General features: G+C 31.8%; 1 protein-coding gene across 5 annotated transcripts in view; it reads right to left on the bottom strand.

Moving 5' to 3' along the window:
* Positions 1 to 18,270, bottom strand: part of LOC113516276 (cytochrome b5 reductase 4) — a 90,759-nt gene that overhangs the window by 57,928 nt on the left and 14,561 nt on the right. Inside the window, exons 1-2 of one of the 5 annotated variants that reach the window (XM_052901043.1) lie at positions 18,138 to 18,256; positions 13,417 to 13,774 (exon numbers count right to left, since the gene is read on the bottom strand). In XM_052901043.1, the coding sequence (XP_052757003.1) occupies positions 13,417 to 13,768 (352 nt within the window). In that variant the 5' untranslated portion in view covers positions 13,769 to 13,774; positions 18,138 to 18,256. Of the gene's footprint in view, positions 1 to 4,480; positions 4,895 to 10,123; positions 10,624 to 13,416; positions 13,775 to 18,137; positions 18,257 to 18,270 lie in introns of those variants that run through there. The other 4 variants (XM_052901044.1, XM_026900672.3, XM_026900670.3 and 1 more) reach the window with 4 other exon arrangements.

The raw sequence follows: 18,270 nt of genomic DNA on the forward strand, positions 1-18,270 counted from the left end.
GGATACGGTGCTAACGAGCAATTTCGCCGACTGAGCTGCAGCGAAACTTTTAGGCATACAAATATAGGAGCTTTCAGCTATTTTTGTAATGCTTTTCTGTAGGTATCGTGTTGCATTGTACTGGTAGAATACAATTGTGACTCACTTGGATAAGTACAAGGAATTGTTATCAATGTATCCTACTAGGTCGATTTAAAAATGGCACCTCTGGAAACCATCGTGGTTAATTTCTGTAGAATTCGTCACGGTGGGCTAACTACTTGACTTCATTTTCGTCTATCATCCCCGCCAAATAAACCAATACACACGAGGGTTGCCATATAAATAATCATACATAAAAAAGCCCTGCTGTAAAACAGTAATACACGTGTTGTTTAGTCTGAAGATTAAGTGTCACTGTAATCTTTGATACGAGAGATGTAACACTTTAGTCTGCTGTTCTAAAGTAGATGCAAAACTGAAGTGTTAACGCGGCACAATATACGAGTAAAGTGTGACGGTAAAATCCGTAGTTACTACTCCATCCAACAGACGAGCCGTCAGCTTGTTTGTCAATCCTCACTTATTATAACATCAATTTAACGTGTATATTATAATCACAAACATTCTTTATAAAGTATAAAAACTTATTGTACAAGAAAATTTTTATGATTGATATAATTTGAAGCAACACGTTTTGAACAACCGAACTTAGTTATCTTACTTAGACAATTTAATATCTTTTCGATGACACAAATTTTGTTTTCTACTTAAATATACAATAAAATCTTTGTTAGTGACAAATATTGTTAAACTGTGAAAACTAAAATTAATCCGAAAGACAGCAGTATAGGCTCGCCCTGATTGGTTTTTATGTAACTAGGGAACTTACTGGAAGTAACTAATATTATAATTATGAGTTTTTTAAGATATTTGTAACATCAATCACGCTTATATGTCTGAATGGATTAGAATGAAATTTGGAGCATAAGTTGCAACTTAGAATGACAAACAAGCTGACGGCCCACCTGATGAAGAGTGATAAGCATCGCCTATAGACATAAGCAGTACCATGGACTGACATAACACAGTATACTCATATTCTTTCACTGCTCCACAATGCCCTTTTCAACTCTTCTTCCCCTCACTATCTGAAGGAGCGGTTTGAATTCTTGCATACTGTCAATTCTTTTAATCTTAGGTCTTCTGAGGGCCTTCAGCTGAAGATTCCGGTACATTTCTCTAATTTTTATGACAAATCATTTACGGTGCAAGCTGTACGGCTTTGGAATGCTTTACCAGTTTCCTTACGAAATATAAAATGTACGGCTGGTTTTAAAACAAAACTGAAGAACTATTATTTGAGCAAGTTGTCATCTTCTTAATGTGTTTATATGTCTGGTTAGCATACTTATTACTTGCATACTTTTCGTGAACAGTATTTATATATTTTTATGTATTTGTGTAGGCGTTTATGTCCATGATTGTATATGTATTTGTATGTGTATGGTATGTATATATGTGTATATATGTATATGTGTATATGTGTGTATGTATATATATATATATGTATATGTATGTATATAAATATAATAATGAGTAGGGATAATATTTATATTATTATATGTATCACATCTCCCATATTTAGAACTAACAAAATTTTTCATCGTGCCTCCCACCAAACTGTTTATAATTACTCCTCTCCATCCAAAGGTTGCCTGGAAGAGATCGCTCTTAGCGATAAGGTCGCCCATTGTTTTCTCATTGTGATTATTTCTTGTAATTATTTATATTTATAATAAGTTTACTATTGTAATCTTTTGGAGGAAACAATAAAGAGTATCTATCTATCTATCTATCTATCTATATTGTTCGCCCACGATATCCCCCATGCGTTGCCATTCCTGAGGACTCAGGTGTTATTCCTCTGTACCCTGAAAATTCACTACCATATCCCACCCTTCATACCGAAATACAGCCATGCAAATACAACTGCTTCACGGTAGAAACACGAATGGGACAGAGCTGCCCAAGTAAACGACTTTTGTACAAAATCTCCCTCTGGTGAAATGATATGCATCAGACATTCTTATTCTATAACCATCTAGTTGTATTCCGTGGTTTTCCTGCGTGAATCAGCAATTATAACGTATCCTAGTTATTTAAGCATTATTGAGAATCAAACACAAACATCTTCACAAACTTTTTTATTTACAAAGAGCCAAGTCACCAATACAGTCGACGAGTTTAGCCGTTCGTTCGTATTTCAAACGAAAATGTCAAATGTGTGATGTCATGGAAACGCTTCAGGTCAATCCTAGATAAATAATGGGTCAATTCAATATTTAGGTCAATAACTCACATATAAGAACAACATAAAGTTATTTTCCTCCTAGCTGTAAACTATGGCTTTGCTTGCAAAGATTAAGATAAAAGTATTCCATATTATGTTAGCCATGGCTATTTGTATAACATATTTCATTAAAATCCATTCAAGCGTAATTAAACAACAGCTGAAAATCTAAACGTTAACAAACATTCAAATTTATAGCATTAGTAGAATTCTTAGGCAAAGACCAAAATAAAAGAGAAAAAGGCAAGAGAAAATATGTACTTCCTTTGTTTCCCTTATGTTGAAACATCTTTATACACGCTTTGTTGGTAATTTGGCCTCCCTTCAGTATATCCCTAATTTGGTCGATATATTTTTGATGAGTACGCCCTCGACCGACTTATCATGTCAATTTTTTCACATGGAGCTACTTGTACAGATGAATAATCGAATATTATTCAACATTCAACAAAATATACCTACCCAATGCTACGTCAGGAAATGTTATTACTATGGTACGAATTTACTAACAATATTACCTTTATATTCGATAAAGGTAATATTGTTAGTAAAGTATTGTTAGTAAAAGCTAATGATATGAGTGGGTATATTTAAGTAGTAACTTAGCTATCTTCTTATGTTAAAGAAGTTAGGTCTTTTTCCATCATACATACTAGAGGTTATCAAACTCATCTGGTTCGCGGTGCAGTTACAGTAAACTATAAACGTAGTCACAGTACTCTAGTAAAAAAAAAATATTATAAGCGAAAAATTATTAGCTAAGAAACATTTTTTTATGTAAATACACTTTTTTTCAGATAGTTACGTGATATCCTTGGTGCTGTTCATATCTCTAGGCGATGGTTGCCATTTGCCATCATGTAGATTGTTTACCATTCGAAATTGCATAAAAGAATATGAATCTTAGCACATTTATCAAATGTCTAACATCAATTCTTTATAAATAACCTCGCTGGTAACACACAGCACATTATCATAAAGAACTTTCATAATATGTAATCAATAATCAATGAAGCTACCACTAATAACTATTATTCTATATCTTTTATTTTATAGTTCAGACAATGCCTAAGGATCGATATGGAAAAAAGAATACTATTTTGTACTTATTGTTATTTTTCGAAGCTCTCGTAAAGACTATTTGAATTGTTTATTGCAAATAAGTTTAGGCCCGGAGAAAAGAATCAGTAGCGTCTCGCTCCCTCGAGTTCCTCTGTTTATATTTTATGCGCCACAGGGCCACAGAATAAAATGTCAATTTATTCTGTGCCAGGGCATCGCGGCGCGAACTTTTGGCCTGGGACCTATAACTATATACATATATTCTACGATGATTTTGCGTTGTTACATTATCATGGAGTATCATCGATTCCAAATGTTATAAAGTCGTTTCATAATGATAATCCTTTTTTATGTAGAACAAAATTTGAATAGAATAACAATAAAATAACTATGTAGGTTTTTTATCATTACTTCACTTTCACAGTTTTTCAAAATATTCCAACCTATATAACTTAAGCGTTATATATAGCGTACTTTAAGACATCATGTAAAATTAAATATGAATTGGAAAAATTCATTTTTTTATCATTTAAAGATATTTGATAAAAGGAAACACGAAATATTTCTGCGTGTACTAATTACATTTTTTTAACTATCAGTAAAGTATCACTTGTACATGATTCTATTCAATTGAAGTTGAATTCCAAATAGCAAAGATATTTCCTGGCGCCTGTCTATTTCTTATAAAAGACTTTAATTTTACTTCAGATGTAAAATAGTATCTACTTTATTATTGTGAAATCAAATAATGTAGAACGCTCGTTTACTGTATTTATTAATGAGAACTTCTTTTTGTATAAATCTTAATATATACGAGTGTAATAAACAACATTGTACATTTTACACTAGCCCAATACTAAGGAGAGCTTAAACAGTGAGTAATATTTTAAAGACATTCATTATCTGACTTTCATTACAGAAAACACATTGACATTATAGAAAATATATATGTAATAAATATAAAATGCCCACATCAATACAAAGACACTCGTGAAAACAATTGTTTGTCGTCTACAGAGATCGAAGTCGCGGCTTTCGGAAGACCAAATTCGTCAATGCAGTACCTATATCTATATTCATACTTACTATCATTACTGGAGCTATTCGATAATTCGCTCTTCGTGGATTTTTTACTTGCAAACACACAACACAACATTGTATACACTCGTTTAATATTATTAATATACTAGTTAATTTAGTGTGCCTACTTGAATGACGTCTAGATCGCAACTGACCAAATCTGGTTGGCACAATAGGCACTTCATTATAATGCATGGCATTACACACTGGCACTACAGGCTGCTCTCTGATTAAATATATAAAGATCATTTCGATATATCATGGAAACGTTGCTAATGATACATTAATGGGTATCCTTAGTATATTCCAATTAGATATTTTATTTGTGATTAGCTGCGCTAGCAATTAAGGTGACGTGGTGGTCAGTATTTAACTTCTATTATTTTGAATATTAGACTCCTTTTATTATTTGATTTCTCAATAAATAATCTTCAACAATCATCAAGAGAAGCCCACAGGACTTAGCCCATTCTGATATTTTAAGAGGGTGAAAATTCACATTGTCAATCGTCTCACATACGTTACAAGGTTTTAAAATGTACCTATAGTTGCAAGTCGTCTGCGTAGAGGTGGTACAAAGAAAAAAATATTTGTATTATACCGTTAATAAATGCCGAAAAGAGGATAGGAGATACTACACCACCTTTAAGGACCCCTGCTACAACTGCATACAAATTCGAGGAATCCTTGTCATAGCGAACACACAGTAATAGGCCCCGAAAATAAAATTTAAACCAATGGATTACAGGAGATACGTTAAGAAATGAAACGATACTTAAAAGAATATCATAATATATAGAATTAAAGGTATTGCTGAAGTCTAAGAGAACAAGGAGTGTGGGAGAGTGGTTGTCCATAGTCCAGCGTATATAGTCAATGGTTTTAAAAAGGGCAATGACCGTCACAGGGAAATGAATCAATCCAATCTAATGCTAATGACAATTTTCTACTGCCCTCATGAAACAATAATTAGGAATTAAATTTGTTTGCAATAGTTTGCATTGACAAGTTATACTGGTATCTATCAGAACAATATGAAACCACTATATCGCTAGTGTTGCAACTCTAGAGTGCGAAACGTTTCAATTCCAATATCCATCTATCAGAATTTATTTCAAGAGTAACCCTACAGTGCCGGCGAAAACTAGATCGAAAAGAACTCGGCGGATTATAACCAGATAGGTAAACGGACAATAGTTTCTGTACTATGATGTTATTCAGTTAAATTAATGAAATGCTTTTATTGTTACTTCAGGTGCATATTATTATAATGTATCCTTATAAATATTAACTAGTGCAAAAGATGAATGCTCCGTCTTAAGATACCGTAGATGAGCAAAACGTTTTATATGCTACTTATATTTTCATACCTACTTAACATTTACATATTTTACAAATTTATTAAAGGTATTTTATAGTTTTACATGCTTATTTTGTAAGATAATATTATATACTATATGTATATAAATGCAGGTTGCATATGTATATAAGTATAATAAAAATAACAGCGCTATATATACTATAGAATGTTGACATTATATAAATCATACACTAACTATCACATTATGTAGATATTTGAATGAAGATATAAGTCTACCCTTGCTCACAACATTTATAAATGCATTAAACAATGTAATTTACAATTTAGAAGTGCAATAAAGAATATATATACATACATATAGCTTCGTATATTCAAGGCAGACTACCGACGGTGACCTAATTATGGCAACGCCTTAGAAGGGTTATGGTTTTGTATAGCTTTTAACAAATTATGTACGTACTTATTATTTGTTAGGTTTAACATTTTACGATTTACTTATTGTACTGTGATGAACCCGATAATACTGTAATACGAATTCAGCATACCTACATAACGTCATAAAAATATTGTATAAGATACGAATGTTTGTATTCCTTATGGTTAAACTAAATTGATTAAGTAACCCTACGGGTTGTATGAAAGGTTCGAAAATTTAGTTTCGCTGGGTTTCGGGTTGATACCCTTCCTCATACATATATATAATATCACCTTTTTTCATGCCACATGCACATACAAATAGTTATTTTGCTAGTGAAAATCGTCTATAGCCACGAAAACACTCTAATTTTCGAAATAATAATCAATACTATACCACTCGAAGCATAATTCACCGCACTAAAACCTTATTTTGTCTACGTTAAATACCATTATGGTAGAAATTAATCAGATATCGATCTGACAAATTACTACGAAAAAATATAATGACTATTTCATCCATGAAAAAACTGACGTTTAAAAGAATAAATATCAATGCCCACTTTGATTTGCATATGGAAGTGTAAAAAAAGGTAGATTACAAAAGAGACCGAAGTTTCTAAAAAATGAATACCTACATATCTACAAAGCACACATTAATAGTAGTCTACCAATGATTTTTTTTTCGTTTTCCAAAAGAAACATGGATCGAATATTGCCAAAAAAGTTAGTCTTTCTTACAACTTGACAGGAGGATGTGTAAGAATAGGAAGTCCAAAATTTTAGCTTCCCATGAGAAATTCCCTTTAGAACCATCAGAGTTTCAACAGTATAAAAACTTTATCTTGACAAAAAAGATTCTCTATGAATACCTATCCTTCCACCTATAAAGTTTTGTAAAAGTTACAGCACTAAATGCAAAAACTTTGTATTGTGTTGAATAGAATGATACCAGCCGTCGATCGACTAGTTTTTCTTCTCATAAAATTATTATGAATTTAACTACAGACCAGAGGGAAACTTTATATAAAAATTGTCTGTTTGAGTATCTCTGTCACATTCGTAACTCTGCCGTATAGCAATTGTATTCGGACGGCAGTGTATTGTTATGAAGGGTAAGATATGACCGTGAAGTTATAGTGTATGGGAGTATGAGCCCTCAGGAATAGTAATGCGCGGCCCTTCGTGGTACCCATACCATGAGTGTCAGTGTATTCTAAGATATCCATAATGTTGTTCATGTTTATAGGGGGCAATTAGCACTTTTTATCAGGTGAACCATTAGCTTGTTTACCATTCTAAGTTGCATAAAAAAAACTATTGTAGGTATTGAGTGATACAGAGAAAAAACTTGCCATCGCCAGACACAGACACCACAGTTTCCTATGTCGAGTGATACATATCGTTAAGAAAAATATCTTATATATAAAATTCTCGTGTCACGGTGTTTGTTACCAAACTCCTCCGAAACGGTTCTACCGATTTTTATGAAATTTTGTGTGCATATTGGGTAGGTCTGAGAATCGGCCGACATCTATTTTTCATAATGATAAGGGTGACCCTCCCCAAAATTTTTTTTTTTATTTTTTCGACAAATTTTCCCATTGTTATTTTATTATGATTAAGCTATGAAAAATACATACAACTTAAAATTTTCGTCGTTTTATGATCAACCCCTGTATTTTAATTGCGATTTTTATATTTCGCAATAAGTGGTAAAACAACGTTTACGGGGTCAGCTTTTTTTTTTTACAACACAGGGGGCAAACGAGCATGCGGCTCACCTGATGGTAAGTGACTACCGCCGCCCATGGTCACCCACAATACCTACGGCATTGCAGGTGTGCTGCCGGCCTTTTAAAAAGGAATATGCTCTTTTCTTGAAGGTTATGTTGTCGTATCGGTTCGGAAATACTGCTGCTGGAAGTTGATTCCAAAGAGTGGTTGTGCGAGGAAGAAAGTGCCTTGAAAAACGCACGGTGGAGGACCGCCACTCGTCCAGATGGTTGGGATGAAATTTTAGTTTATGGCGGGTTGTACGATGGTGAAAATCTGCAGCAGGTATCAATCCGAACAATTCTTCAGAGCACTCCCCATGATAAATTCGGTAGAAGATGCACAGAGATGCAACATCTCTACGCAGTTTCAGTGGGTCGAGCCGGACAGTAAGACGCCGATCGTCAACAATTCGAGCTGCCCGACTTTGAATGCGGTCTAACGGAAGGAGTTGGTACTGTGGCGCTCCTGCCCACAGGTGAGAACAGTATTCCATGTGTGGCCTCACTTGAGCTTTATACAGTTTCAGGCGGTTTTCTGGCGTGAAATACCGTCTCACCCTATTGAGCACCCCCAACTTTTTGGAAGCTATCTTAGCTTTTTCCTCCAGATGACCGCAAAACTGGACGTCGCTAGATATATCGACGCCAAGAATCCCCAGACTCGACTTATTATCAAGGGAAGTGCCCTGAAAGTGAGGTGATACGACAAACGGTGTCTACTCTGTATATAATTTTAGCGTAGTGACGTTGCTCAGAGATTTCACATTACATAGCTATAGTGTAAGTAGACAAAAGATCCTAATACTGTAAGCCGCAACCCAAGACAATTTGATAGAAACAGCTTCGCAATAGTCAACGTAAAACTGTTCATAAAAAGACAATTACTTAGTCACTCACTTTTAATGAAATAAATGTACTTCATTTATTTTTAACTCCAAAATAGAATGCGTTCCTATTTTGAAAGTTATAAACTTTTGAATAAGTTTTTTATAATAAGAATTTGAATATTAATTCATCTAAATTTACAAAATTACTTATAAATATAATAATATATAATTATAAATGTATTTTATGAAATAATTACCGTTGCGTTGCATTGGTGAAATAAAAATAATATATTATGTTCTTTAGTTAATAATTGAATAAATAAATGTACGAGTACGTACATAACACACATCTTTAAACATATTGTGTTATGTTATATGATCCACAATATTATTTCATTCCAGAACAAAAGCTTTCAAAACTTCGCTTGACTAAAGATAATGAAATAAGGATTATATTACTAAATGTTGACAAATAAGATTCCTATCTCTTTTTACGAGAAATGTTTTGTCTATTAGGATTAGGAATAATTTATTTTTTATTATCGTATACTTAGTACTCATTTATATATGTGAAAGTCAAAATTGTTTATTAAATTTTGACATACTTGGTGCATTAATGATTGCCCTAAAAGTCAAGAAAGTCGTGATTAGTGTTAGTACCTACATGCAGTATAATAAGCATGCATGGAATCTTATCCATGCCAGTTCCAGTTGATTATTTGCATTCATAAAAATAATTATTATAGTATAAGCATATATTATCTGTGGTATAAGTAATTAAATATTAAATTAAAAATAAAGTAATTAAAAATTAAGTAATACTTTTTGAAAGACCTTTACTTGAATGTCTTATGTACCTACAATATAAAACACAAATGCCAAAAGTCACTCACTTCATAAGAAAACTGCCACTACTTGGTCACTACTAAACTATTTGCCTTATCCTTCATAAAAGTTATTTGACAGCGAATCTCTCGCAATAAAATTTTCCGAAAATACCAGAAGGTATATCACGATTTTTATCAATTCATTGAACTTTTTTTAAACAAAATTTTTCTAAAGTAACTTGGAATCAATTTTAGTTGCAGTTGATTAAGCTCTTTTAAGCATAATTTGGAGTTACAAAATAGGTACATGCTGTTGCGTCTATGGCTCACATAAAGAATCAAAATCAAACTGTTACAAATTATTTTATGCATCTGTGTGTTGATAAATCAGATAGTAAGCTAGCATAACGTATATTGCATACGAATAAACGTAGAATTGTACATGAGAAATAATACTATTCTTCTATCAAAAATACATTTACCTCTGGTGTCGGGGTCGGGCGGTCGATGCCTCTGTCTACCATTCCACCAACAACCACAACATGGCATTTTCGCAAAATTCACTTTTCAAAACTTATTTTCAAACAATCCATATTAATTTTATTTTTGCCACATAATAGAAGAAGTTATTACGAAAATGATCGCCATATCTCCAATTAATTTTCCAAGTATTTCAAGTTCTCTCATACGAGATAAAGAGAATCCTTGAAAAGTTTTTGAGAGTAGGTTTGAGCCGTGAATGCGCGGAACTTTGTTCTCGGAAGGTACGCTTAACGAACTTTTCCCTATACTAACGTGTATGGTAAGAAAATTCATGAGATGCCACTTCAGTTTACGCAACCGTTACGTTGTTTTCCCGGCATCGTGGCGCGAACTGTCCGGGAGGAGACCGCCTCCGGCCGCACTCAGCGCTCGACTGCGTAAAGCAAGCTTTTCAGTTGGACGCCAGTGATGTCAATGGAGGTTTTCCATTTTCAGGGCCCTAGAATAAGTACTGATATTCTATAATCTCTCAAAGCCTAGGATTCCTTATCAATTTCTAGACGAGCTATCGATTCAGTGGTACGACTGCTACCAACGTTGAGCATTGACAATTGAATATTGTAAATACACATTACTCGTATATTTCGCATAAGCGAGATAATGGAATTTTTGACAAATATTAATAAATATTGATATTATTCTAAATTACCCGATGTATAAATATTTAAATAATAACAGCCTAGAATAAGGATTGCTTTTTCCTATTATGAGTATATAAAATGCAGTCAATAGAAGTGAACACTATTAATAGCATAGATAATTATCAAAACCAGTTCATAATGAGGGCCGTAATCGCGAAAATAATAAAATAAATTACAAATTAATTAAGATAAGAACCTTTTCCTTTTGGAAGTAATTGTAATAGAGATATTTTATACATAAATATAAATTTGACAGATAATATGAAAAATTTATTATTATTATTTATCTTTATATTTCGGACTAGCAATCCGTCCCAGCATCGCACGGCTTTATAGACAGAAAGATAAATTAGTATTTTATAATAGCCTTATTAGCCAAAAGTTTGATACTTTGAGTTACATTATTATAATTTATATGGGAATCTCATTTTTTTTTTTATTAATATATAGTTTATATTACTCGTTGATAGTGTAGCTTTGTTTAGGTAAAATAATTTTTAAAATCGATTGAGTATTTTTAGTTTATTCATTACAAACAAACATAAAAAATGAAATCTTTATCTTTATAATTAGTAGAAATAAGTTGCCAAATAGTAAAGTAAAAAAAAAAGTTGCTCCATAATGTATATTTAAAAGGACGTCTCTAATAGTCCCTAATAACACGATCCTCACGACATTAAATAAATTATATGGTTTCATTTATTCATTTCACTACATCAAACAAAAGTTAAGACAAAGGCAAGAAATTAATATAAGAAAATTACGAGTAGATTTAATCAAAGGAAATAATGAAATTAGATTATAATCCGTACTTTGAAGATTATCTGATTCGTTGCATTTTACAATTATGTATATTCATCAATGCGACTAATCAGTTCTACTGCTGAGCACGAATTCTATCCAATACATATAAAAAAGTTTTCTTTTTATGGATGATAGTGAAATGATAACCCAGTAATAACCCAATAATACGAGCAAAGTCGCGGGATACAGTAAGTACCCATATTCGTACTTAGTGGTTCAGTATTCATAATACCAGACTACTGTTATATGAAAACTTTGTGACGAAATTTGTTAGTCCAACATCGTCATAAAGAACATCACCATCCTCGATTAAAATATAAAATTAGAAACTTCGCATCCCAATTTACACAAACAAAGCACCGAATTATTTACAGTTAGTAGAAAAAAAGAAATAATACTACGGTTTAAAAAGTTATGCACAGTTGTTTTGGTGCGGATGGAATCATAAAAAGCGAGCGAGATACAAAGGATCCTTGTGTAAATTATCTCCAATTTACCAACCCTTAGAAATAGAATGTTTTCCTTAAATTCAAATGGGACCAATTTCATCTCGAAATACTTTAAATTAGACAATAAAAAAGAAACATCAAAATCAGATTATAAAAAGTTATTGGCGTGGTGTACGTACAAAAGTATTGGTATAATAAGTTATTTTTGTTTTTAGACGATTATAATGTTAGACCACAAGAATAAGGGCTATGGATTAAACAGAAACGCAATAATTGCCTTATTTATTATCTATTATTTTCGCTGCATAGCGTGCCGATATAATTAGTATAAAAAATTAGAATTTTCTCTACAAATATAATGGAAAAGTGAAATATTATCATCAATATATCTTTTTCGGATGAAAAAGATATACTCATTAGTAATTAAGAATAAAAAAATATTACAAAGTTTTTTACAGAAAATTGTTTCAGCATTGTTAATTCTACTACTGTATATGTATAACCTTATCTAAGTGATATTAAATATGAGATTTTGTCTATATTTTTATTTATAAACGGCTCTATGTTTGGATGCCCATTATTAAAAGAAACTTTAATAAATTTATATTAGTAATACAAGTTGGCACGTGGATGTTTTAGATTAACATGATCATACTCATCATCATTTTATTGAAAATCATCCGTAAGTTTAATCTGGTCTTTAGTTGTATTTATTTTTTATTGTAAATATATGCACGATGATAGAAATATTATTGAAAAATGAAAATCGTATTTCAATTGTGTGATTGAAAAGCTAAAATACGTTGGTTTTGAATTCATATACTTATACATAGATTTTTATTTATGAGTGTAAGGAACATTATACATAATATAAAAGGGAAAAAGGAAATCTAGAAACCTCATATTACACGAATAGTATTGTTCTATATCAATCTTACTCTGACTTATATGACGGAAGCTATCACTCATTCAGCTAAGCGTCTGGATATCTTACTTAAAAAAATACAGCCACTTTTTCTGATAAGCGTTTTTTTTTATTTCACGATTGTATTACATTTAATGACTACATTAAAAAAATTATACAGGTAATAATAGAGATTTAAATTTACATTCATTTTCACTCTATATTATTTTAAAATACACACTCTAATATACAGTCTGATACTGTGTAAATTTTTACTAATGATTTCGTTTAGAACATACCTATTTAATCGAACTAAATGCAATCAACACATAGAGGAGAATCAAAAACCAATAAGAATTATATAGAAAATATTTATGTCACATTATTATCATCATAGAAATCTTACAGATAAAGTTAAAACAAACTTTACGTACCTGTCGCTGATCCAGTTTCAAGAGGTTTCTTTGTGACATCTTGTTGAATAAGTGTATTTGTAGAATTTTCTTTAGAATTTATTGAATTTTGTTTGACTATCGTCTGTGGGACGGTTTTATTGAAAGGGCTGGGTGAAGCAGGCAAAGATAGTGGTGAAGATAGCTTATAAGGCGAAGTGGGGGTACCTAAATTTGATGGAAGAGACAATTTAGATTCAGAAGACACAAAAGAATTGCTTTTTAAGGAAATATCCGAATTTTCTGGCTCAGTAGTACACAGGACTGTGGGTAAGGTTATTGTTAGAGAAGTGTTTCTGGATGACGCTGCCTCGCCCTCTGGCGTATCAGCCATGTTTATCTGGAAAGAATAAAGTGATCGTTAACGTTACACTAGTTACAGAAAAAGTAAATTTTACAGTACGAGAATTATTATTATATATATATGCTCTATTATTATTCGCGACTGTGAAATAAAATTTAGAAATTTTGCGATTATCTATTTATTTATCAAAAAAAGGTACTCTACATCTATAGTATATCCATGATTTACGAGTTTATCCATTAACTTAGAATGCAGAATTTTTATTTTTAGACAATTATTCGACAAAAACTTATACACATAATAGGTATATGTTCAACGTTTTTATTTTGATATCAGAATCGATAACTCTATTGATGATAATAAGCTCTAGGATTTTGATAACACAATATTATCAGGTTTAACAATGAGTTAAGGTTATACATAAATTATATGGGTGTGTAATTTGTGGGTACGTAGATACCTATGATTTTTATTAGTTGATTTTTGTATGGTAAACGAGGCCTTGGGTTCGATTTGGATCGATTTTTTAAGTTGGCCCAGATTAGTCACATTGTTCCGAGTTTTGTCAGATGTTCGTTGTTTAGTTTTATGTCACAAGTTTATTGATTAAGGATATATGAGAATGATGCCTTTGAATCTTTATTAATTTTGATAATTTCAAGGAAATATGTCTTGGATCTTTCCCTTTTTCAAAAGCCATTCACTCATTAATTCCATATGGATTCCTTGGTTTTGTGGAACCAAAATTAACATATATAATATTAAATTAGCTGTTTGACTCCGATATCCCTATAATCTAAAAAAAAATTACTCTTCTCTTGGGAAAGCCTTGGTTATCCCACTATCAAGTTTGTAATACCATCGATCATGTACCGTTAGAGTATCGTATAAACTCGATGGAAAGAGAAGAATTCGTACGGTATTTTCACCTAAATAAATTAAATATTAACCTTATTTAATCTAAATTAACTGAACCCAAATCAAAAATTTTTAGCATCTCTGTAAATTATTGACGCCCATTAATTCCTCTCTCCGTGAATAGGCATGGTAGATAAAATGTTATCTGAGAAATCAATTCAGGGTACGATGAGGCTTATATACCTAAAGAGGGAGAAAGGGATTGTTAGTAATGCGGTTTAATAGATCCACTGCTAGCAATATACCCTAGCAGGTCGAACCTCCACGCGGTTCCTCCTAGAAACCATCGTGGTCAATTCATGACGAGGCTACCTGACTCGATTTAATTTTCACGCATCATCTCTCACTAGAGCTCTGCCATCGTATATTGATAGCACAGGCAGGGTTAGGTACCTTTCCATTCTCATTTATTAAGAAGATATAGGTAGAAGATAAAAACCCTTAAGAAATAAAAAGAAAAACTATGTCTCTTTATCTAACAATTACTCCCGCGGTTTTTGCATCAGTATACAATGCTATGTATTAAGTTAGGATATAACCTGTGTACCAAATTTAATTTAAATTATTTTAACCTTTTAAGCATATTTGAGTCATCCAAACATCTTTATAAATTTATTAATATTAAGTTGGATTATCTATTTCTGATCAATGAATGATTCATAATGTGTACTTCCGTTGATGATTTTTTACTTGAGAATATTATAATTTTTTACAAGACACCAAAAATGATGATTTTATTTAAATTGAATTACCTAGTGTGTGTTTGTTTTGTCATATCATTGTCATCTTTGAGCCAATTTGGATAATTCTTTTTCAATTTTTAAGGATGTCTTCTATGTTGGCCTTATATGAATTTTGTCACTTATTTATTGTCGTTTATTCTGAAGTTGCCGTTTTATTTTGCGAAGCACCATCATAAATTATATCGTAACATAGTACGTGGGTCGTGTTTAAAATTTCCTAATATTTGTTTTTATGTCACTTGTTTTTAGGCACGCGAAGTCTTAAACTATGTTCACGGATTCTTACAGGGTCAGGAAAGAAAGAAATATACGAATTTGCTTAATAAATCTTATCTACTACTATGATAAAATTGTAACTAGATTTGTTTGGAAATAAATAGGAAGTAAATAGGACATTGGAAATAAATAGTTCCATATGGAGCTAAAGTTATGGAATTCCTTGATGGTTTATCTACCTGTAGATCGAGACAACAAACAATATTTAGAAGATAACTTTAAGAATGTTAACAAGGGCTATTAAATAAAGAAAACTCTGAAATATATATCTAAGAAATTATATATATAAAATGTCAATCTACTTTTACATCAAACTAAAAAATAAATATCTATAATTACAAGGTCAGGTATGTCAATAAAACAAAAACATCTGCTTGTTACTATTTATTTAAAACAATTATTGATATTTGTGATAGTTTTAAATAACGTTTATATTGAAATGATTATCTGAAAAGTAAGTGTTGAGGAAAAGCAATGATTATTATTATCATTATCATAAATATAAATATCAAATTGTTCAATATAGACAGTATTGAAGAATTTGATATTTCTTTACTTAGGTCAGGTACGAGTATATGAACTCGTTTACACATGATTAATATGCTAATTTGAACATATATTTAAAAAACGAAATATAATTAGTAAATACTTGAGAGCCTTCATACCGTAGTTGACCGATAATTTTCAAACACAATCTAACATTTTTCATTATTACAGATTGATTATTTAAAAAGTTCAGTATAAGTGAACTAAAACGTTAATTATAGAATATGTTGCATATTCTGTTTCGGAATTTGTAAATATTTTTTTTATTTTGCCCGTTTAATAAGAACATTACGAAATTATTAATATTTTGTTAAAACAAAAAAATTATGCATTTTTTGAAGTGCCAGAAAATTGTGACGTTAACATACTTAGGTAAGCTAAAGTTGAACATTTTTAAATATTCTTTCTTACTAAACAACCACTTTAGTAGACAAACAAAACTTTGTGTATTGAACATTTTGAGATTATTTAAAAAATAATATGTGTAAAATAAATATTGTTACCATTGTGTAGTTATCCCCTGACGTCGCAACCTGAGGCACGGACTCTTGGACCCCGACGATCTAATTACTTTGACAAATGCCCCTCCCCCTCATCCCTACGCGGAACATTCGTCACGCACACAACCATAACGTACACACCGTTCCAACCGGCGGGGACGATCAGGAATACACCTGAGCGCAATTAGCCGACTCCTCTCCCCTCGACCCAAACCGACTCTCCATCCCTGGCCGGGAATCGTAGTGCAGTGGCCCAAGCCGAGGCCCGAGCCGCCGCTGGCATAGGTAAGAATGGACATTTTGTCGGTCACCCTTTCGCGGGCTTGGAGTGCCATCTGCACTCGTCCCTTCACACGCGCCCGGTGAAGCCGTAAAGGCCATTTGCGGCCAACAGCAAGTTCAAATCGAAAAAAACATCGTGCGGTTACATGTTTAAATGTTTATTTTAAAAAGGCTATACCTATTCTCAATTCAACCGTATTTTTTGTGTAATTACGTTAGCTAATTCTGCAATTATTTTGATGATCATTATTGCTGTTGACAGAATATACACCAATAGTGTTTTAGATAATTATCGATAAAAAATAAAATAAAATGATTACTAATTCCAAATACATAAGAACACTTTCAATTGAAATAGGTATAGAGCCAAAGACCAGGTAGGTTTTCTAAATTACTCCTAGAACACCATTTAATTATATAATACATGATTTAGATATAATATAATCTAAAGAAGATTAAAGCTATTGAAATTTTATTTATTTAATTTTTAGATAATAATTTTCATTGTTCAAAAAAATTGTGTCCGTTTCTTTTGCAGAGAAATTTATATTATACACGAAAATATTAAAACATTCTTGTTACAACATATTATAGGTAAGCCGTTTCTATAAAGTTATTTTTATATTATGTTATCGTTAATAGATAGTTTATCTGTAGCTAGGTAGTAGTAATATCGCTACAAATTAATGCCTACTCTCTCTACATTTGTACGAATATTATTAGTTCAAAAACGTCTATACTAAGTCTATGGTTCAAAGTAGTAACATTATTATAAAAAAAAAAAACAAATTTATCTATATTTTTTTATATTGCGGTTTATGCATAGCCCTTCAGATAAATAACTCTACTACTCTATAGAGTTCACAAACAAGTTACAAAGAGAGCACACACGACCAAGGAATTTATAATATCCTTGGTCATTTATGCTTCTACAAAAAGTGGATGTTAATTTATTAAATATCAATAGAACATTAAAATCATAAAACCTAAATCTACCAACTAATACGACCTCAAAACAAAACATTACAACCAGCGGAACTGGTAGAGATGCTATGGCCGAAAACGACATGAATAAATATAATATAGGTACGTACAAAAGCATAAGACTGCAATATGTAACAGTTGTTTACTGACCTATGGATGCACGACTAAATAGTAAATGTAAACATTTCCTCGAATAATATCACGATTAGATGACCTTGGAAAATTTGATAGTGCTCATGGTAACAACATAGGTTTAGTTATCATTAGGAAGCAGTCTCACATA

This window comes from Galleria mellonella, unplaced genomic scaffold, assembly GCF_026898425.1.
Source record: "Galleria mellonella isolate WM207_F2 unplaced genomic scaffold, CSIRO_AGI_GalMel_v1 utg74, whole genome shotgun sequence".
Lineage (NCBI taxonomy): Eukaryota > Metazoa > Arthropoda > Insecta > Lepidoptera > Pyralidae > Galleria > Galleria mellonella.